The sequence below is a fragment of the Alligator mississippiensis genome, chromosome 7 (assembly GCF_030867095.1).
Source record: "Alligator mississippiensis isolate rAllMis1 chromosome 7, rAllMis1, whole genome shotgun sequence".
NCBI classification, from domain to species: domain Eukaryota; kingdom Metazoa; phylum Chordata; order Crocodylia; family Alligatoridae; genus Alligator; species Alligator mississippiensis.
In genome coordinates, this window is record NC_081830.1 from 15,491,610 (window position 1) to 15,513,491 (window position 21,882).

Genomic DNA, 21,882 nt, shown 5'->3' on the forward strand with positions numbered 1-21,882 from the left:
AGCGATGCCATGTTGAAACATTACTGTTGCTGTTTGCTAGATGCGCTGTATGGTTTTTTTTCACAATGGGGTTGGGACCTTTTTTACCTAAAAGTTTAAACCTAAAGGTTGTATTTGCTCTTATTTTTTCCAGCTGAGTTTTCGGACAGATGCTGCAGGTGACTCAGCCCTGTGAACTCTACAAAAGATCTACCATGTAACAGTAGTTTCATAACGAACCTGAATACAACACGAATTTTGAAAGCGTAGTGAGTTTACACCTCCTAGCTGATAGCAAGAATGTCATCTGTCTCATAGTGCCTGCTGAATAACGCTATTGCTCAGTTTTGTATCCAAATCAAAATATTCCTTCAAAACCAAACTTTTCCCGTAGACTAAAGATTTGGCTCCTGTTGATCCTGTGTGTATTTGAAAGTGAGCGTGTGAGATGTTTTTGACAGGAGAATCAGAGCCATTCTGATGCTGATTGCTGAGCTTTTTGTTCCCTCCACAGGCATCATACAATGGTTTGAAGAAGGCAATGTCCAACCAAACCACTGTAACCGAGTTCCTCCTCCAGGAATTTTCTGACAGCCGGGAGCTGCAGCTTTTACACTTTGCCATCTTTCTAGCAGCGTACCTGGCAGCTCTGATAGGGAATCTCCTCGTTATCATGGTGGTAGCCCTCGACCACACACTCCCATGTACTTCTTCCTCCTGTATTTGTCCATCCTTGACCTGGGAACTATCTCTGTCGTTGTCCCCAAATCCATGGCTAATTCCCTGTGGAACACCAGGTTGATTTCCTATGCTGGATGTGTTGCCCAAGTTTTCCTCTTCTTTTTCTTTGCTACAGCCAACTTTGCCTTCCTCACCATCGTGGCTTATGATCGATACATTGCCATCTGCAAACCACTGCACTATGAGACCATCATGAACAGGAGAGCTTGTGTCCAGATGGCAGTCAGTGCATGGGTCAGTGCCGTTCCCTACTCTGCACTGCACACTGGTAACACTTTTTGGTTACCTTTCTGCCACTCCAACATTGTCAGCAAGTTTTTCTGTGATGTCCCCCAGCTGCTCCAGCTCTCCTGCTCTGAATCCTATCTCAGTGAGGCAGGGATACTTGCCTTTAGCGTCTGTTTATATTTAAGCTGTTTTGTTTTCATCGTTGTATCGTATGTTCAGATCTTTACTGCAGTACTAAGAATCCCTTCAGAGCAGGGCCAGCATAAAGTCTTCTCCACCTGTGTTCCTCACCTCATTGTGGTCTCCTTGTTTCTTCTCACTGGCATTTCGGCTTACTTGACACCAACTTCCAGCACCCCATCCATTCTGGATCTCATGGAATCTGTCCTTTATGCCACATTGCCGCCAATGGTCAACCCTGTCATTTACAGCATGAGGAATAAGGAGATCAAAGCTGGCCTCGGGAAAGTGATTGTCTGTAAAATATTCACTGGGAAGCAAGTGTCCATCTTTTTCTCATAAGTGTTATTTAATTATTTTTTTTCTCCATTGAGATATATGTGTGTGTGTGTGTGTGTAGTATAACTGATAGATATGTTCACCACAGTAAAGCAGGGTGCAATCCACACCATCTTCACTGATGTAAGTAAGGTTCCTCTAGATTTAAATCATCTTAATTGCAATTAGACTTCCTATACTTAGAAGTTGATGCTACCATCTTTCGCATCTCAAAGGAGCTTGGTGTGAAAGTGCTCAAGGTATGTTGCTACGGCTCCAGCAAGTTAAGATTAACCTTGCTCTTCCCCTGTGCTAATGCCCCTGCTTATTCAGGTCACCTATAAATGTGAACTTGGTTAATAGTCCTTCATGCTCAAAGTTTGCTGGATGGGATGCTAGGCACAAAGCTTCCTTACGTGCTATTTTGCTACTGGAACTGGGTCACTGTGGTAATTCATCACCTTCCTTGTCAAATCAATAACACAGACAAGTCTGTAGTGGATTTCAGGGAATCAAAGGTGTTCTGTGGGATGAGAGCTTACCTGTGTTTCTTAAAAGCATACTCCCCATCAGTTAGTCAGTGGGCTTTTTTTCTTCAGGATAGGTATTTGGAAGTACTTGGGCAGATGGATGCACGGGGGGTGGGGCGGGGGGGTGGTGAGGAAATTAGGAATGTTTGCTTAGATGCCCATCTGCATGATTTCTCAGCTAGTATTTCCTTATATCATGGTTTTTCTTTTTAAAAGGGGAATCCCAAGAGAGAGAATATTTTAATGTTGCTGATATTATTGAGTTATTAAAATTGAGTGTGTCCATGTATAACCTTGACTAAGGGTATTTTTTTAATCACGTTTAACATCACTGAGAACAGCCCAGTTGCATCCTCTTTGGTACCACCCTGCAGGGAGTTAAAGGCTGCTATTAAATCCCCTGTCAGTCTTCTCTGCTCCAGACTAAATAAGTCCAGTTCCTTTAGCCTCTCCTTAGAAGTCATGTGCCCTAGTCTCCCTTGCCATTTTTGTTGCCTTCTGCTGGACTCTCTCCAATTTGTCCACATCCTTTCTGTAGGGGCAGGGGACACAAACTGGACACAGTACCCCACATTTGGCCTCACTGGTGCTGAATAGAGGGGAAAAATCACTCCCCTTGACCTACTGGCAACACACCTGCCAACGTGGTCCAGTATGCTGTCAGCCTTCTTGGTAACAAGGGCACACTGCTGGCTCATATTCAGCTTATTGTCCACTGTAGCCCGAAATCCTGTTCTGCAGAGCTGCTGCCCAGCCAGTCGGTCCCCAGCATATACTGGTGCATGGGATTGTTCTGTCCTAAGTGCAGGACTTTGCACTTGTCCTTATTCATAGATTCATAGATGTTAGGGTTGGGAGGAACCTTGGTAGATCATCAAGTCCGACCCCCTGCCCTGGGCAGGAAAAAGCACTGGGGTCAGACGATCCCAGCTAGGTGCTTGTCCAGTCTCCTCTTGAAGACCCCCAAGGTAGAACCTCATGAGTTTTGTTTTGGTCCAATCCTCCAATTTGTCCTCCAGGTCACTCTGAATCCTAGCCCTACCTTTTAGTGTATCTGCTACTTCCCACAGCTTGATGGCATCTGCAAACTTGCTGTGGGCATGCTCTATGCCATCTTCTAGGTCATGGATGAAGATATTGAATAAAATCAGCCCCAGGACCAGGCCCTGGAATACTCCACTTGATACCAGCTCTCAACTACACATCAAACCATTGATTACTATCCTTTGAACCCAATTATCCAGCCAGTTTTCTATCTGCCTTACAGATCATTTATCCAATCCATACGTCCTTGGCTTGCCTGTGAAAATGGTGTGAGAGACCATATCAAAAGCCTTGATATCATATCTACTGTTCGCCCTACATCCATAGAGCCAGTCATCTTGTCATAGAAGGCAGTCAGGTATGACTTGCCCTTGGTGAATCCATGCTGACTGTTCCTAATCAGTCACCATCTTCTCCTCCAACTGCTTAGAAATTGATTCCTTGGGGACCGCTTCCATGATTTTTCCAGGGACTGAGATAAAGCTGCCAAGTGGATCCCTGGATGGGCACTAGATTTGCCCTTTTCTAGTGGTCCAGGATCTCTCCCAGTTAACCCCAAGTTTTCAAAGGTACTGGCCAGCAGCTCTGCAATCAAAAGTTTCCTTAAAGTTTTGGTGTCCAGGTTCACATTTAGTGGCTTACACCCAGTCTTGAATTCATATCCTTGTACTTGCTAGCTCAGCATGCAGACCCTTGAGCTACAGAACAGACCAGAAAAGTAGTATGACCAAACTACCACCAGTGAATGCAGTGAACATAGTCTATTAGGACTTTAGTAAGGCTACGGATATAGTCCCACATGACTTTCTCATAAAATTACTAGAAGTCAGTAATTGGTTGAATAACTGTTTGCAACATCTAATGATAAATGGATTAATTTTTGACTGGCAGAAGGTTTCAAGTGGGATCCCACAGGAATCTGTCCTGGGCCCAGTAATGTTTAACATGTTTATTACTGATTTACAAGCTCAAGGAGAAAGCTTCCAGATCAAGACTGGAGATGACAGGAAGCTGGGAAGGATTGCAAGTTCATCCAAAGATAGAACTGAAATTAAAAAGGATCTTGATGATGTAAATTATGTGAATGTGATGAATCTGCATGTGTGAATCTTAAGTTACTTTCTGGTACTTTCTGTTGAATCAGCTTACACCAATGCAGGTAGAGTTTTACTTTGTTTTCTATATAAGCTGTGCCTGCCAGCCTGGGAGGGCTCTTTCCTACTCTAGTGGCTGGAGTCTTATTTATGGAGGCCCTGAGACACCACCAAAAATAGGTTTGGGAGCTGGGCTAGAGACAGTAGAATAAAGTTAAGAGCAGACCTACATAAGGTGCTGCATCTAAGAAAGAAGCATGAAATGCAAAATACAGAATGGGAGACAACTGCCTGGGTAGCAGCACTGCTGAGATGAATCAGGTGTTTTTAATGGATCACAGATACACCGTGTGAGAGTAATGTGATGCACACAAAAAAGTACTTGTAATTTGGAGCTATATCAACAAGAGTTTTAGGCTCAAGATACAAAAGATGATGATATCTTTCCACTCCACACTGGCTCTGCCAGACCTAGAGTATTGTGTACAGTTATTGGCTTCACATTTTAGGAAGGAGGTAGGGAAAGGGAAGAGGGTCAGGAAGGAATTTTACCCTATGGTCAGCTTTTTCCATGGATGATGAGGGGGTTTGCCTTCTTCTGTACTAGGTGGTGTGGTCCTCTTCCTTGGATCTCTTGAGCATATTTTAACAAACTCTTTTTTCGCTTTTGCAGTAGCACTTAATTGATAGCACACTTACTCCCCACCTTTGTTTGTGGCAAATTAAAGGGTGTTTGATATTTCAGGTTTTATGCCTGGTAGGTAGGTGTGAGGGTTTGTTCTTAAAACATTAAGAAAAAAACTGATAAACACTTGTGCAAGGTGGTTTAGATAGGGATGATTCTGCCTTGAGTGAAAGGATGAACTTGGTATCTTGTGAAGCCTCAGAGCTGCACAGATATCTATGGAGGGCAATGCTAGTCATGTCTGCTCTCCCACAGAGGAAACAGGAGGGCAGTGCACCTGCTCTGGATACCTGTGCGGTGAGGATAGGCAATGATTTCAGGACATCTCCCTCCTCCCCAACATACATACCAATGTGCCAGCAACTGTCTGGAAGCTGTGTCAAGGCAGAGGCTCTGCACACTGGAAGGCTACAGAACTATACCTGGGCACCTTTCTGCCCTGGCCAGGGAAAACCTGCTACTCTTCCTAGGGCATTGCAGCAGGCAGATTGTCAACTCAGCTCCTAGCACATGGGCAGAGGGCACATTGTCACAGCAGCTCTCATATAGAGAGATAAAACACCAGCTCAGGATGTCAATGGATTCTTTGCCCCTCTCTATTAAAAAAAACCTGCCCTAAAAGAAGCATTTGGTTAGCAATGCTGTCTTGATGTTGTGCTCAGGCTGCCTCTCCCTTGGCTAGTGCCTCTACAAGCTCTCTCATAGATTCCCTGGCTACCTGAGTCAGCTTGTCCATGAGCCCTGAATTTGGTCTGGACCTTTGGGTACCTAACCTGACTCTGGTTTGATCTCCTGGATACCCATCCTGGCTGGCCTCCTGACCCTCTGGATCTCTGACTCTTTTGTCCAGGTAGCTTCTTCACTCCCTTAGACTCAGACTCTGCACACTCCCCTCAGATATTAGTTTCTTCTTCTAACCCTGGGTGACCCCCAGACCTGGCCATCCAGAATGACACTATGCCTACTTTCTTTTCTCTCTACAGCCACACATGGCCCTGGGGTCCCCTTTTATGAATAGGCTGCTCAATGGTCAGCAGCTACATATGGAACAACTGGCAAAGTCCTGGTAGCTGTGCTTTTAGCACAGCTATGTTTTCTAGACTACCCAGGGCCCATGTAGGCTGTGGACAGATAAGGGTGTGTAACAGAATTGCCCAAGAGTGCAGATAGCTACCACACATCTCTCTGGACAGAATGTGTAGCTCCATGCAGCATGTTCAATGGCTGCACAGCTAATTTACATGGTTAAAACATAGCCATGCAATTCATCTATATACATAGATCATAGAAAGTTAGGTTTGGAAGGGACTTTAAGAAGTCGCATCTAGTCCAACCCCCTGCTCAAAGTAGGATCGTCCCCAACTAGAGCATCCCAGCCAAGGCTATGTCTAGCCAGGTCTTAAAAACCTCCAAGGGTGGAGATTCTGCAACATAATTATGTAATTGCAATCAGGCACATAGCTACAGAAATTGTACTTATCAGCCACTCAATCAGCTATCTGGGGTAATAGGCTTCTACCGAAAGTGCTTGAAGAAAGAGCTCATGGCCATAACCCCCATTTTATAGGCAGGCAACTAAGATAGAGGGGAAGTAATTTGCCAAAACTAACCAGCTGGCCAGGGACAAAAAACACATTTAAAACTGAGATCTACTGAAGCTTATTCTGAGCTCTCAGTTATCTAAGTAGCCTTATTTCTGCATATGAGACAGCTATTAACAGTAAAGGTAAAGAACAATTTACCAACCGACATAGTGGTTTGTCCTTCACTTGAAGACTCTTGAGTCAAGATTAGATCCCTTTTTCATAAAATATGTTTCATAAAATATACCACATATTCCCTGATTACTTTCTTCAAGGGCTGCTTTATTTCTTTGCCTCTGTGATTGTATGCGAGGTCTGAAGGAAGGAGTCAGAACACAGGACTCTGTTTGTAGTGGAAGAGAAAAAGAAAAAAGAGCACTTTTTACATTTCTCTTAGGGTACGAGCAGACCTCACATGTGTCTTGAGCCCAGTCTTCCCGGCATTTGTGCACGATCCAGAAAGTCATGGGACTGGCATGTACACCCATCACCCTTCCAGTTGGGGCTTAGTGAGCATTTGAATGCACTGCCACTTCTCCATCAGCAGGAGGCTACTGAAAATGTCTGTAGTTTCTTTGGGTTTCCTCAGCCCTGACCAAAGCACCCATTGCATGTTCAGTTGGGTGGGAATGACTGGTAAAATGTTTGTGGGAAGGACTTTGGTGGAAGTCACTGTGCTGCTCTTGCCCTGGCGTTTTCACTGGTACCACAACCACCTATGGCTATTAGCCAGCCTTCAGAATAGATCCAGACATGGGCCTTGTTTTGCAGGCATTGTAAGCTTGTGCTCATGGTTGGTTGCATGGAAGAGGTATCATCAGTAGACCTTGATGTCCTTCACTTGTTATACAAATGTCTGAAGTCAGGTTGGGCAACACCCAGGGAATAAGCTCGTGCACTTCCAAGCACCAAGAGGCCTTCCTTGTGGCTATGCCTTGCTCTCCCTTCATGCCAGCAGCTACCACACCAAAGATATATTCAGGCTAATGTGGGAGCCTCTCCAAACCAGGGAGGCCAAGGAGAAGCCTTTATGTCAGCAGCTGATGGTTGAAGCAAGAGCTGTCCCTGGAAGCCACATGAACTGTGCTACAGATCATGATGGGGATGTCAGTCACATGGAAATGCGTATGTGTGTCAGGTGCCAGAGTCTGGGATGAGGGTTGTTACCAAATTTGCCCATTACTTTGGGGTGTGCTCATTTATTAGGGATAGTTTCTAGGGTCTTGGTGATTCTGTCAATGTGCTGCTTGTGTTACTATATGGAGCTGTATTTCTCCCTTCTGCAAGCCCTCACCCCCAGTGGAGCTATCTTGCAGGACTCAATCTCAATGGGACTGGGTTCCTCCAGTCACCAAATCAGTCATACACACAAACACACACAAATTAACGTGACACGCCTGATCTGGCCGGGCTGATCAGCATGGACAGGCTGACACCCTCATATGCCAAGAATCAGTTCATCAGAGCAACAATAAAATGCAGTCAGACACAAGCACACAGGTAAACAGAATCCCTCTGAATCCGGCTGGGTGTCCAGCTGACACCCTCATGGGCCAGCATTCAGTTCATAAGGGCACGTCTGAGTCAAACTGGGTCAATCAGCCTGTACAAGCTGATCCCCTTATGTGTTTCAAACTCAGCACGTCCCAATCTTTGGCCTCTTGATGAGCAGACCCCACAATAATTTAGGCTTCACAGGGATCTTTAGCTTAGGTAAAAGAAGCATTGCTGCAGAGCACAGGAGGAAAAAGAAGCAGAGAAGGAAAAATATACCCAATTACTTCCAGTTTGCCTATAAAAGTTATTTATTGCTAAGCATATGAAATGTATAATAGTACTAGTAATAGACATGCAAAAGAAAAACAAACACAAACAATGACAATACTACCCTGGTTTCACTAAGTATTTGGGGAAACTTAGCTCAAGCTTAACTAATACAGTTCAGGTTCAGAAGTTTATGCCTAGAAAGAAGAGAGAACGCTGGGAATCTCACCAAGTCCACGGTACTCAGGCTGCAAAGCTGACAGGCACAGTCTGTAGCACAATCCTTGAAGAGAGAGATGATCTGTTCTTCCAGCGTCCCAAGAACAACAGGGGATGGTGTCAGCACAGGAGTTTTCTTCTTCTTCTTTCTTTCTCCCTCTTTCCTCCTGCTTCTTCTTCTTCTTTCTTTTTTTTCTCCTTTTTTTTAAGCACACACACTTACAAATTTTTATACCCTCAGTTGAGCTGCTTTGAAGCACCCTCAGTAGTGTAAATCATTGTCTTTTCTATTGACAAGGGGTTATCTGGTTTGGACCATCTCAGGAAACTGATTGATAATCAGGAAACACTTAAGATTAGGGAGTAACCCAAATACTTGGGAGCCAGCTTGAGATTCCTATGGATGGCAGATATCCTGATGGGATATCTCATGGTTTCTTCAGGAACAATAGATAGCTTGCAGTATCAGGATTTTGGATTTTTACTTGTTGTGCACAAGCCTCAGCTTAGCATGACTTTTCCAGATTTTACTATAGTCTTTTAACAGACTTAAAGCAATTATTGGGGTGCTCATAACCTTTTGTGGAGAGGACTCCCACCAGTCGTCTCGGGAAAGATACGACAACACCTGGGATTAGGGCTCTAGCAGGCTGGATGCTGTGATGAACCCTTAACCATTGTTCAAATGTTGCCCGTACCCCCTCGGACTCGGTCTCTTGCCTCAGCATTCCCTAACCTGGCAACCGAGTTTTAGTCAATCAAGTTTAAATAGGCCTCCCATAGTGGGACCGGGGAATGTACGGCCCGAGATGCCTATTAAACTTAGAGCTGTGTGTGTGTGTCTGGGGGGAGAAAAGTCCTTAGCAAATCCAGATTAGAACTGGTCTGATAAATGCTGAGCTGGGTGTGTGTGAACATGGGTTAATTAACATTGGGAGCACAGATTCCCCATCATGCAGCGCTCTCCTGCTTCTCTGGTCCCAGAATTCACTGCAGTCTCTGCTTCAGGCTTTCTGTTTTCCATCTCTCATGTAAATGAATGGTCATCTGGTTCCATCTCAGATGCAGATGAGACCGAGGGCAGTTGTTCACTCTTATCATCCTTATCTGGAGAGTTTTAGGTGCGTCTCTCACTGCATCTTAATCAGTTTCGTTTAGGTAGAGGAGGGGAGGGAGGGGGGGGGGGGAGTCCTTTGTGAGTCAGACAGACTGCATCCTGTGCCAGGGTTGCCCAAGAATACAGAGCTGAGGCGTAACAGGGTCTGCATGGTGATTTGTAGAGAGGTCTTCTCTTGCAATCAAAGTACAAATTTATTAGTCAAGGCTAGAAAAAGCAAGCAAATAACAAAAAGCAGATTCACCTTGCCTGCCAAAGACAGATTCCCAATTTATAATGGATATTTAGGCATTCCCACCATTACCACTTTTCTTATGAGGATCTCAACACAACATTAGAAAATCCAGCTTCCTACATTCCTGTGTTATTTCAGCAGTATAAGTCTCATGTCCAGGCAGGAAAAACAAGCTGTTCTGTTAAATCTCTTGTTCATTCACTAGAGTGCAGTATAAACCTACACAGGGCTGGCTGTGACTTAAGTGAAACACATATTTACCAATGAACAATTTGAAAGCGAGTTACAGATGGAATAAAGTTTGTGTTCAAGTCATTTCTGCCCATTCTTTTAGACAACCTAAACTGTTTGAGCGATAGGATACAAGAATGTGAACAATTAGTCAAAGAGATTATGTTTTTACCACATCAGCTTGATAACACCCTGACTGTGTGCAACCTAAAGGGAAAGTTAGACTTCAGATTTGGGCCTAAGCGTAGGAAGCCTTTGGTTGAAGACAATCTGTGTATACTGGCTTGAAGCACAGAGAAGTTATCCTCTTAAAATCCATTCACTATTTTTATCTGGAGCAATTTTTAAGTGAACACTGTGGTAGCAGGACAATCCGTTCAATAGAACCGGGTGTGAAATGTAATAAATGTCTCAAAAGTTCCTCTTCCTTTTAGAATTCACCGGAAAACCCCTGGGCCAGGAGCCATTCATTTTCCAGAGCTCTGATTCCTGTTATTTCCATTTTGCTTCATCCTGCTAATAGAGTTTAACAATGTTTGCATTCCTCTCCAATTCATAAACACACAGACAGCTTTCCGTACAGCCTCCTTGACTTCCTTGTTTCGCAGGCTGTAAATGAGAGGGTTGGCCAATGGAGTCAGCACAGTGTAGGAAAGAGAGAATACTTTGTTCAGGGCTCTAAGGGTGTTGGTTCTTGGGAACATGTACACTAAAATTAGGGTCCCATAGAAAATGGTCACCACAGTAATATGAGAGGAACAGGTGGAAAAGGCCTTTTGTCTCCCAGTAGTGGAAGAGATTCTCAGTATGGTGGTGATAATGCAGACATAGGACGTCAGAGTCAAAAGGAATGGGGGCAAAAGGAAAATAAAGCTAAGACTAAAAACTGTCAGCTCAATCTCATAAGTGTCACTGCAGGAGAGTTTAATCAACGGAATGTAGTCACAAAAGAAATGGTCAACTTGATTGGGCCCACAGAAGGTTAATTGTAACAACAAGAGAGATAAAATGGAGGCAACTATAAACCCACTGATCCATGAGCCAGCAGCAAGGCTGAAACAAAATCTGTCAGTCAAAAGGGCTGCATAATGCAGTGGTTTACATATGGCCAAGTACCGATCATAAGACATCACGGATAAGAGACAACACTCTGTAACTATCAAGATACCAAAGAAAAAAAATTGGATGAAGCAGCCAGAGAATGAGATGGTTTTGTATCCAGTGAGGAAGCTGGCCAGCATCTTGGGCAGGAGGGTGCAGGTATAGCAGGTCTCCAAGCAGGACAAGTTCGCCAGGAAGAAGTACATGGGGGTGTGCAGATGCTGAACAGCTATGATGAGTCCAATAATGAGGACGTTCCCAGCCATGGTAGCAATGTAGAGTATGAAAAACAACAGGAAGAGAAGTATTTGTAACTCTGGAAGAATTTCAAATCCCAGGAGGATAAATTCAGTGACCAAAGTGTGGTTTCCTACTTCTACATCTGCCATGGCATCGGAGATTTCATACAGCTCTTCAAAAAATGTGAGAAAACAGACACGTTTGAATTGCAAGGAATCAGTCCATCTCCTGAGTTTTCAAGATACTAATTTTCCCTGAAAATGATCCATCTAGGTTCGCGTTCCAGAGATCCTTCCAGGAGGTGAATAGTCCGGCATATTCATTTCCAGAATGCTTTCATGGAAGCCATTGCCCCACCTGTGTCATTAAGAGAAAAATAAGGGAAAAATTCTTTGTAAGAACTGTTTTACAAAATCTGTAATACTGTAATAAAATGGTGGTAGGGAAAAAAGAGCAAATTTTGCATGTTCTATATTGATCTACACACTCAAAATTACAAATGATATGTTTTAATTTTACACAGCTGATAATATTAACATATCATTCAGTCTTCCTGTTGTTTCTGGAATTGCGCTGCTATTAGAAGTTGGCTCTAAGAAGGTTAATCAAAGGTTTATAGTGTTTTAGGCTTAAATTTAATGAACTCCAGATAATAATTCTAGTCAGTCCCTACACTATAAATGAAAAATGTAACAATTTCTATCATTGCTAGTTGTATAAATATGGTTTGGCATCTTAAAGCACTGGAATCTTTCTGATTCCAGAATCAGTACATCATAAAGAATAACGAAGAGATTCTGAGTCAGAATAAAACTCCGCGGTCTCCGTAAGCAGATGGAAAGCAGTATTTTGTCCTGTTATAATTGTTGGGCTGCTCTGTTACTGCATTGGAAAGTACTGCTGACCCTAAAGGTTTGAAAACATTCATGACATTCATCAAATCACAAATCATAGCATTGAATCAACTTGAAAGACATGTCATTTGAGGAGTAAGTACCTTTTTTTCCTCCCTACAAACAGAGCTTGTTTCAGGAAAAATGCAAGTGAGTAAAATATGTCCATATGTGTTGCTACTGAAATTCACACTAGGTACTTTGAAACAACGCTGAGAACCAAGTGTAGAAAATTCATTACACTGGTTCTGCACTCTAGTCTAAAAGACGGAGATGCAACAGGACGCTTGAGTGTCCTGAACGATAGTGTCACACACAGCAGTGTCCCTGGCTGCTGTTCCAATGCCAAGGTTAACTGAAGGGGACCAACCAACCTATGCACTCCTGCCCTGGCTCCTGAAGTGGTATGGCAGACATGTCTTTGACCACTTCTGGATCCACCTATGAGGACAGTGGTATTTTCTAGGGCTGTGCGAAGCTTCGGTCTCTGACTCGATTCAGCAGAGATTAGACCTGATTTGGTGGCCAAATCTCCAAATCTGAGTGTCTAGAATGACTGAGGCCCTGAATGCTTGGACTCTGTGACCTGGTCTTCTGATCCCCATGTTTTCCCAATGTGATAACCAATTAGGAAAATGAGGTATACAGCATGATTGTAACATAAACACACCCAACTTTTAACAAGTTTCTTGTAGTGGGATTCAAAAAAGATTAAAAATGTTAAGACTGCATTATTCCAGGAAGAGCATGCAGCAGCTGCTGCAGCGTCCTTAGCCTGATGAAGGGTTTTTGAACCCGAAAGCTTGCTTAATAACTATTCTCCAACCATTTGGGTTGGTCTAATAAAAGATATCAAATTCACCCAAGGAACTTTGTCTGCCTATATCCTTAGACCAACACGGCTACAACCTAAACCCCTGATAAGAAGTGAGACATTTAAGGACTTTTAATTTAAATACTGTCTGTAGATAAATATTTTTAAATCAACACAAAACACCATTGTTCCTTAAAGATATATATTTAGTCTATACATTTTAGTCTACACTAAAATAGCAGTTTCCAGGTTTTTGTTCTGTTTTGTTCAGCTTCTCTGAATAATAGAATATGGATCAGTATTGAAAAAAAAATGTGTATATTCAAATAAGTTAATTAGTGTATATTAAAATGGCCAAATGCTGATATTCTAACATGTGAATACTGGTTGTGTTTTGGCACATTAAAGCACAACCTTATGCTTCTGTTGCATAAATAGCTCATCAGTATACTATATATATAAAACTTATTTCCATTTGTAGGTGGACAAAGCAGTTTTATCTCTTTACCCATGTCTCTGTCCATCTATTTACCTACCTAGCCAACAATTCAACCCAAAGCAAAGATAGGAATATTTAAAGAAAAGAAAAGTAAAATGTTTCTTTACTTACAAGGATGCAGAACAGCTTGAATCTCTGATGTGGTCCCTTCCATCATTATTCTGGAGACCAAAGTAGGGGTCTGAAATCAATCTTCTATCCTGGTGCATTTCACATACATCATTTCTCCCAGGTAAGAGACCCACATATTTTCAGAAAGATGCTGTGATTCTTCACTCATACCTTTGTCCAGATGTATGCTAGAGACTTTATACAATGTCAGTCTTTCCCTGGAATCATTATTTCTCCTGGCTTTAAGAAGGTGATAATACTCTAGACATTTCTGCTGACGGGCATGTCACATTATTACCATCCAGCCAAAGCACAGTATGATAGAAACAAGTAAACAACCTCCAAAAATAAAAGCTGTTTACAATATTAACATGGAAGGAATAAAAAAAGGAACAAAACCTGAAAACAAACCTCTCTACACTCATTAGGAGTGGCAGAATGTCACTGATTATTAAATAATGTATCCCCTCAAGAATGCAACTGAATTTCAGGCAGAATTCAACAGTTCGGCAGTGCTGAAATCTCTCTTACTGTATGAAGAAAAGAAGCCTTTCACATGAAGCAGAGAGGAAGAACTAACACTGGCAAGGACTGAATGCATTTTTACAGGCAGTTATGTTTCGTATAGATAAATCTGAGACAAATTCACTGCTTTGGCAAAGAACGTCCAAAACCATCAAAGAATAGTGTTGGACATGGACAAATAGACTTGTGAATCATACATTCCTGCACTAATTTGAAGTGTTGTGTAGGATACAGGCCCTTCCCAACTGATGCACTTCTTATTGTGTTAGAAGTGATGCTATTGAGGTGCTCTACAGTTAGGGCACTAGAGAGCAGATGTCCCAGTATGCTTCTAGGCCTCTTGACCATTATTTTCTAGAGGTTTCCAGGAAGAGCTGACTGGCAACATCAGAGCCTTCTGAGTATTTGACCAGGTTTTGGCTTAGTGGTTCTGTCGCAGGGCACCTCAGTGGGGAGAAGACCCAGAAGTCTCTGAACACCCTACACCTCTCTTCCCTCTCCACCCCGATACACACAAATCAAATAGGAAGAAAAATAAAGCTTCTTTGGCATTGCATGGAAAATGGCATCATGAGCACTTGCCCCACACCCCTTCTGCAAAGGGGGCTTCTCCTACTGCACCCCACCCCTTGTAGATCTGCCCCACACTCCATCATGTGCAGCAACCACCCCATCTCTCCACGCACCTCCGCTGCAGGCATAGATAGTTCATGCCTCACTTCTGAGTGGGACTGAAGCGAGTCCAGATGCTACATCTTGGGACTTATCCTTTCAGCTCTCATGTGGGAAGCAGAAAAAGAAGATTGGCTTCTCTGAAAAACTTTTGGTGCCCCCGAGCTTTCCCAGGTCTGAGCGGGGGTGAGGGACACTGCATTTTGGGGCCGTGAGGAAATCACTCCCTGTCTACATGCCTGTTTCCCAGATCTCACATGCAGGTACTGCTGCTTGGCACCCATAATCACCCTGAACACCGACGTCCCCTCTGCCCACCCTGCTAGCTGCAGGTGAAGGGTAAGCCCACCTCCATACTGCACAGGAAGAAACTTCACGCTCAGGAATCATAGCCATGGGGACCAGGGAATAGCACAGAGCAGGAAATCTCTCTGTAGTAAGAGGGACTGCAAGGTTTCCTTGGCCACGGTCTGAAGCAAGGTGGTTATGGAGCTGGGTGGAGATGTGGAATGGAGCCTGCTGAGCAGGGTCAACTCAAGAGGCATTAAGGGCAGCAGGAAGTGTTAGGCTAAGCCTTCCCTTGTGTCTGCAGGGAAGGGGAAACCCCCAGTGTGAGAAACACCCCCTTTTCCACCTCTTGGGAAGAGAAATGAATTCTTGTGCTCCAAACCCCTGCTGTTCCCCACCCACCCACCCACCCACATAGAGAGAGAGCACCCAGGCCAGTTTGCAGTTACAGCAGTTTATTGCAAAAAGCAGCTGGAAGGTTTAGCTCGGTCACAGCTTTGAGGACTCATCAGGATGCTGGAGGATTGGCTGCACGTTCCTGCTGCCTCTGGATTTGGGTGGGGAGGGGAGATGCTGTTCTGTATATTGGGCGCTAGGGGCCAGAAGAGGAGAACGGCTGGGCTGGGAGTGCCTGTTCTGTATACTACATATGAATAAGCAGTAGCGTGACTAAGGAGGGGAGATGGATGTGGGACATGGGACATAACTTTGGATGTGGGAATAACAGCGGCTGCCAAAGTTGTGCAACCACGCCATAAGTCACCGCTTCCCCACTGCGTTGTCCCTGCCCTGTGAGCCCAGCTGCTCTGTTGCATCTGACTGTAACTAGTGAATGAGGTGGATTTGGGGCCTCTGTGACCAAGCCTTTTGCTCCAAGCAAAAACTGAGGGATGCAGTGGGGTCAAGGCCTGCCCTACCCCTGACTACTTGGGGAAGCACTCTTTGTAGCTGCCATAGTGGACAGGTGCCAGTCCAGCTCCGTGGGCTTGCTCACAGGTTATGCAAATCCTCCGGGACAAGGTGGTTGTCCCGTACACACAGCCTTGCCGTGGGTCCTTTCTTATAAGTTTGCAGTCAGTGACATAGAAGCTGTCATTGCTGTAATACCTGTTGTTGGGCTTCTTAGTCCCGGTCCATGTGCAGACGGCTTTTACTGTTGCTAAATCTGAGTGAATGAAGGTGTTGAAGACCTTGCACTTGGGAGTGGTCATCTTCTGCTTCTTCATCCTCGTGTTGCAGTAGAGGTCATTGAGCAGCTGGTCTGGCACCTCGTCGATATGCTGCCGCTGGAACTTCTCGTATTGCGATTCCTTGCTGTCTGTGGCCAGGAAGACATCGGGGTCAGCATCAGGAACATCAGCAGCACGGCGGCACAGGGCCCCCTGGGAGACATGGCTTCCTCAGAGCCACTCGATCCACCTGCAGTTGTGGAAGGGGCAGGGGACATGGGTGGAGACAGTTATAAGGGGTACAGATTAACTACCCACCCGACTCTGTTATGTACCCAAAACCCATCACCTCCCCCGACCCTGTCCTCCCCAACTCTCCCTCCCATCACCAATGCCCTAAAGCCCCTTTCTCTCCCAGCAGCCATTAGTGCCATACAGAGATCTTCATCACCTAGAAAAAGGAGGATTGTTATTGGCATTGTCGCAGGGCACCTCAGTGCCTGCTCCTAGGGAGTAGAGACTGCCAGGGAGAGAGAGCGAGCCCTGGCAGAACCTAACGAGCACAGCTGTGGGTTGCCAGGGCAACTAATGTGAGTCAGCTGGCCAGAAGGGGGCAGGGCCTGGCCCTCATAAAGCCCAGGGCTGAGGCCAGGCTGGCAGTTCTCTGCCAGCAGGTGGAGAGGCAGGAGCTCCCTCAGCCAGGATATAGGGAGAACTCGGATCACAAGTATAGCTCGCGAGAACTCCAGAGGCTGGAGCAATGAGGTTGAATTACAGCCAGAAGGCTTATGTTGTTATGGCCCAGTACCTTATGTTTGAGTTATAGCCAGGAGGCTCAAGTTTATGTTCAGGCTTTGATATTATACCGGTGGTTTGGGCGAGGCTGTAGGGGTTGGAGGAGGCCTCATAGGGGGCTCACGGTAAAGTGAGGACCCTGGCGCCAGTGAGGGTGCACTATGCCCTTAGTGTTGCAGGGCAGAGTCGTGGGGTCAGTTAAGCTCAGAGAGGAGCAGCTGAACCTCATAGGGACCCACAGGGGGTGGGACCCTAGCGCCAGTGAGGGCTCAAGTTTCTCAGGGGGAACCCCAGTGGTGTGGGAACCCCGGCGCCAGTGAAGGCGCAGCGTGCGGTGATGAGCGCAACCAGTGGGTTGCGGGCGGGGAACATAGACCCCGGGTTGTATGCGGAGTACGTAGACCCCAGCCCCAGAGAGGGGCAGCTTTGAGATGCCCAGTGTGGGCACAATGAGCCCCAGAGAGGGGGCGATATTATTAGGAAGCCCAGTGCGGGCGCGGTGAGCCTCTGAAGAAGGGCTCAGGGCAGAACAAATACCCACTTGGTCTCCAGGAGCTTGTGGGAAGCATGAATCATGGGGTGGTATCAGGGCCCTTTCCTATTTAGGGTGGCATTCCCCTTCCCTGCAGTCCCAAGGGGAAGGAGGGGAAGAAGGAAGATCTCTTCTTGTCTTGGTAGCCATCTCCGCAGTCATCTTTCTCTCCTTCTGCATGAAATTTCTAGCGGAGGGCATGGACATCTTCCTCAGATCTCTTGAGCACATTTCAACATGGTCCACGGTACAGCCCCGATAGCTCTCAGCCCCCAGCTTTGCCTATGGCAGGGGAAGGGGCTTTGGGAGTTTGGTGGCATGATGCCGTTGCCTTGTAGTTTTGCAACAAGGTTCATTGTGTAATTTTTGGAATATGTTAGCTAAGGAGTTACATATAAGGGGTGCAGTACTGCCCACTGCAGCAGGTAAGGGGGGAAGAGGAAGGAGAATGGGGGTGCAGATCAAGGCCCCCATGCTGAGGGTGGGTGTGAAGCAGAGAAAGGGGTGGGCGCGGAGATGAATGGTGCCCCCGGGGCAGGTCGCGGGATGCTCGGAGCCCGGGAGGCTTGCCCAGGGGTGCAGGGGGTGCGCACCTCAGCACAGCCCCGGGGGGGACGTGCCCCCAGATCTGTGCACGGGGCAGAGACAGGCTGCTGCTGCGGGCTGTACAGGACTTCAGTTAGATCAGTCTTGTCAGGCCTGATCTGTTAGCCCATATCACAAATAGGGTTAACTTTGGTCTATAAATGGGCAACCTGATCCACCAAACTTCCTGAACTTCTGTAAAGTTCATACTTAGATCCCTAGTTAGGTCAATCAAGTTGAAGGTCCGCACCCGAGTGAACTAAGTTAGATTGGGTGGCCATTTTTAACCCAATCTAACCTCCCTGAACATCTGTACCTAGCCTGTGTGCCTGGGAGAGCCCCAGCTCCTGGTTAACACATGGTAGCACCTATGCCCTGACTTCAGCAGCAATGCCCACCTCACTGCCCACACAACCCCCCAAAAGGCAGGATGCTCCAACCAAGCAGACACACGCTCCCCAAGCTACCAGGCTTCGCCCCCCTCTCTCTCTCTGCCGTGTTCAGGACAGAAGCCACAACAGCCAGAGGAACCAGGAACAGAATTTATTTACAGAAATCGTGCGTGTGCACACACATGCACGCGTAGCAGCTTGCTCTTAGTTTGTGCCGGGCCTCAGGCACCCAAAGCAAAACATAGAAAATATACGGGGCAGAGTACGCCCATGGTTTGCATCTGGAGATTGTACCCTTCCCCAAGGGCTTTTCGAGATTGCCTCCAGGACCTGGGTGGCCGCGATTTGGACTGGTGGTGATGAGTCCTTTTCCAGAGACCTCAGAGCTGGAAGGAGAGAGGAGACGTTCATGAACAGACCACTCACGCAAGCAGCGCCACAGGTGGCTCATCCCTGTGCATTGGGGCTCAGGAGTGATGTGGGGTGGGCAGTACACAATGCATGCAGACGTGCGGTCTCTCGGGGTCCTGCAGCCTCTCGGCTCCTTCTGGGCTCCAGAAGGGAAGGGCAGGGGCTGGATTTCTGACTTACAGCTCTGCAAGCGGGCGATGTTCAGCCACCTGGTAGTCCCTGGGCTGCTGTACTCCAGCATGATGCCTAAACACACAGCAGGGACAACCGATCAGCTTCCCCCGGTTGGGGTGCAAGGAGAACTCAGCCCCGAGGCAGGTCGCTGGTTCCCCTGTGCCATGTTTGCCATCGCAGGCAGTTACAACCAACACACTCCCTGCACGCTGCGGCCCAGGAGGTCCCTGCCCCATCCCATTTGCCTCCCCCATGAAGTGGTGCCGAGCAATCCTGAGCCGTGCCGGGTGACCACGTCCCAGACACGTCTCCATCACTCAGGATGACTGAACCATGGCCCAGGGCTTCTCTGCCATCACCCCCAGCCCTGCTGTCTGGTTCAGTCCCCCTCCACACCAGCCGTGCAACACTGGGAGCATCATGCTTTCCCAATGCTTTCTGGGGAGCCTGAGGCACGGGCTGATTCGCAGCTTGACCATTCCTCGTGGGGGTGGGGGAAACGCACGGGGACCAGGCATCCTCTCTCACCGGTAAAATGTATTGCTGCTGCCCGGATCTCTGGCCAGGAGCTGGTGTAGTACCTCCTGGTCCTGTAGCACAGACCCTCCAGGAGTGCCAGTTTTTCTTTGACCTGGAGGGACCAAGGACACATGAGCGCCCGGTGGTGAGAAGACCTCCCGCACCACATGCTGGTGCAGATCAGGAGGAAACAGGAGCACCAAGGAGCAATCTTGGCCTGTCCCATGCCCTGTGGTCCTGGACCTGGACCTTGCAGGCATTGGCACTGCGCCCCAGTTCTCCCCCTCCATCCTACAAAGAGCCCTGCCCTCCCTCACCTCCTGCCACTCACAAACTCACTCACCAAGTGCCTGCAAAGGTCTCACAGCAGGACGTTGACCCGCAACTCTCCTGACCCCTGCACATAAAAGGCCAGGACTCCCTGCACCCTCCTGAGCCCCAGGTAAGGGCAGCAGAGGCCCACAGCTCTTCTGCACTCCTGAAAAACACAGTCACACCAGGTTTGGACTCCCTGCTGACTGCTGAGCAGAGTCCAAGGCTTGCCTCTTGACCCACGACTGTGCCCCGGCCAGGAACAGGAGGGGCTGGCCAGGAGGAGCCTGGCACTAGGCACAGAGGAGAGGCGGTGGGCAAAGGGAGGACTTCTCCTGCCTTTCAGGTGCCACCTGCAGCTGACCCCCGTCTCCCACTCAGTAAACCATGTGGGGAGACTTCCTGCATGCACAGGGGGTCGGATGTGCAACCTGCCCTGGACCTGGGAGGCAGCCCCAAGCTCAAGGAGGTGCCTGCATGGAGCTGCCCCAGTGGGAAGGTGATGGCCACCACAGGATGCAGGAATGGCAGAGCTGCCCTGGGACTGGACAGGGGAGACCTGGGGGGGCTGAGGACACCAGTGTCACCAGTCCTTACCTTGGCCACCTCCTTGTTCGGGTCCTGCAGGTGCAGCAGCAGCGCTGCCCAGCTCTGCCTCACCTGGGTTTTATACCAAGTGTGCCATCTTTTTCTTAGGCACCCTGCCAAGGTGGCGAACAGGGCAAATGAGGCTTTGCGCAGGGCATCATCCTTCTGTGGACAAGAAACCCCAGTGGGGTCACAACCAAACCTGTATCTCATGGGCTTGCTTTTCTTCCTGAGAACTCATTTCTTCCACAACAGTTAAAATCTTCCAGTTTGGACTGGAGCAAGGGGCAGCAAGTGCATCCCCTCCCCGACAGGGCCCACAACGAAGAGCATTCAAATGGGGGTGGGGAGCGGTGCTCACTCATGTGGTCGAAAAAGGCCCTGACGTGCGTCCCCACAGCCAAAATGATGGGCCCTGTACTGGTCCCTAACTGGCTGAGGACCTTGGCCAGAGATATCATGCCCTCTGTCATTAGCTTATCTGAAGATGGCACAAAGGAGGCTTGGACCAGGGTGTCCAGGATGAGGGTCCGGTGGTGTTTCAGCTGGACAAACAGAAGATGTGACACACGGATCAGCACCTACACTCCTCACCTCTGGGGGCCCCGTTATTCCCAGAGCGTTCAGGACTTCATCTGTCCAAGCAAGCCCCCGCAGCTACATTCCCGTATGCCTGTGAGATGCAAAGCACCCACTTCTGCACGAAAAGTACACTCGTCACCCCAACGGTCCCTAGAGACACCATAGGGGCGAGAGAACAACACTGGATATATGTCGGGGGGTTGTGCACCTTTTCAGCCCTGCCTTGTTGTCCGGTCTCTACGGTAAAGCTCCGGTCCAGAGAGGGCAGAGGGATTTTGACCTCACCTGCTCAGGGGCACCATGTGCCACGTTCCCCAAGGCCCTGGCTGCCATCTGCCGAACGGCGTAATTGCCGTCCTTGGCTCGTTCCGCCAGCAGAAGAAGGGCTGGGTTCAGCAACTCCTCGTCCTGAATGGACGGGTCACTCATAAGCTAAAAGAAACCAATGAATGCATTTGATCCAGCACAGTCATTGCCAAGAGCCCAGCCTTGCAGCAGAAAGGTATCCCGTGCCAGAGCAGAGTCCCACAAAACACCACAAGGAAGAGCCTTAGCCCATGGTGCTCTCCTGTTGGACGTGGGCATGCTTGTCTGCTTAGATCCAGGGCAAGCATCAAGACAGGGGCCTAGTGTGAGTGGGAGAGGTGGCGCCGATGCGAGTAGATGGGGGCACTGCTTGGTTGAGAGCAGCGTCTTCCTGGGATGCTGGGTGCTTATAGAGGGTGCACTAGT

General features: G+C 47.4%; 1 protein-coding gene and 1 pseudogene across 1 annotated transcript; one reads left to right on the plus strand and one right to left on the minus strand.

Annotated features, from left to right (window-relative positions):
• Positions 1-520: 520 nt before the first annotated feature.
• Positions 521-1,470, plus strand: LOC132251827 (olfactory receptor 14A16-like; annotated as a pseudogene).
• Positions 1,471-4,165: 2,695 nt separating this feature from the next.
• LOC132251828 (olfactory receptor 11A1-like) lies at positions 4,166-11,438 on the minus strand. Its single transcript, XM_059731750.1, has 2 exons — positions 10,510-11,438; positions 4,166-4,199 (listed from the first exon to the last, which is right to left on the minus strand). Exons 1-2 carry the CDS (start codon positions 11,436-11,438, stop codon positions 4,166-4,168), a joined length of 963 nt encoding a protein of 320 aa, XP_059587733.1.
• Positions 11,439-21,882: the final 10,444 nt, after the last annotated feature.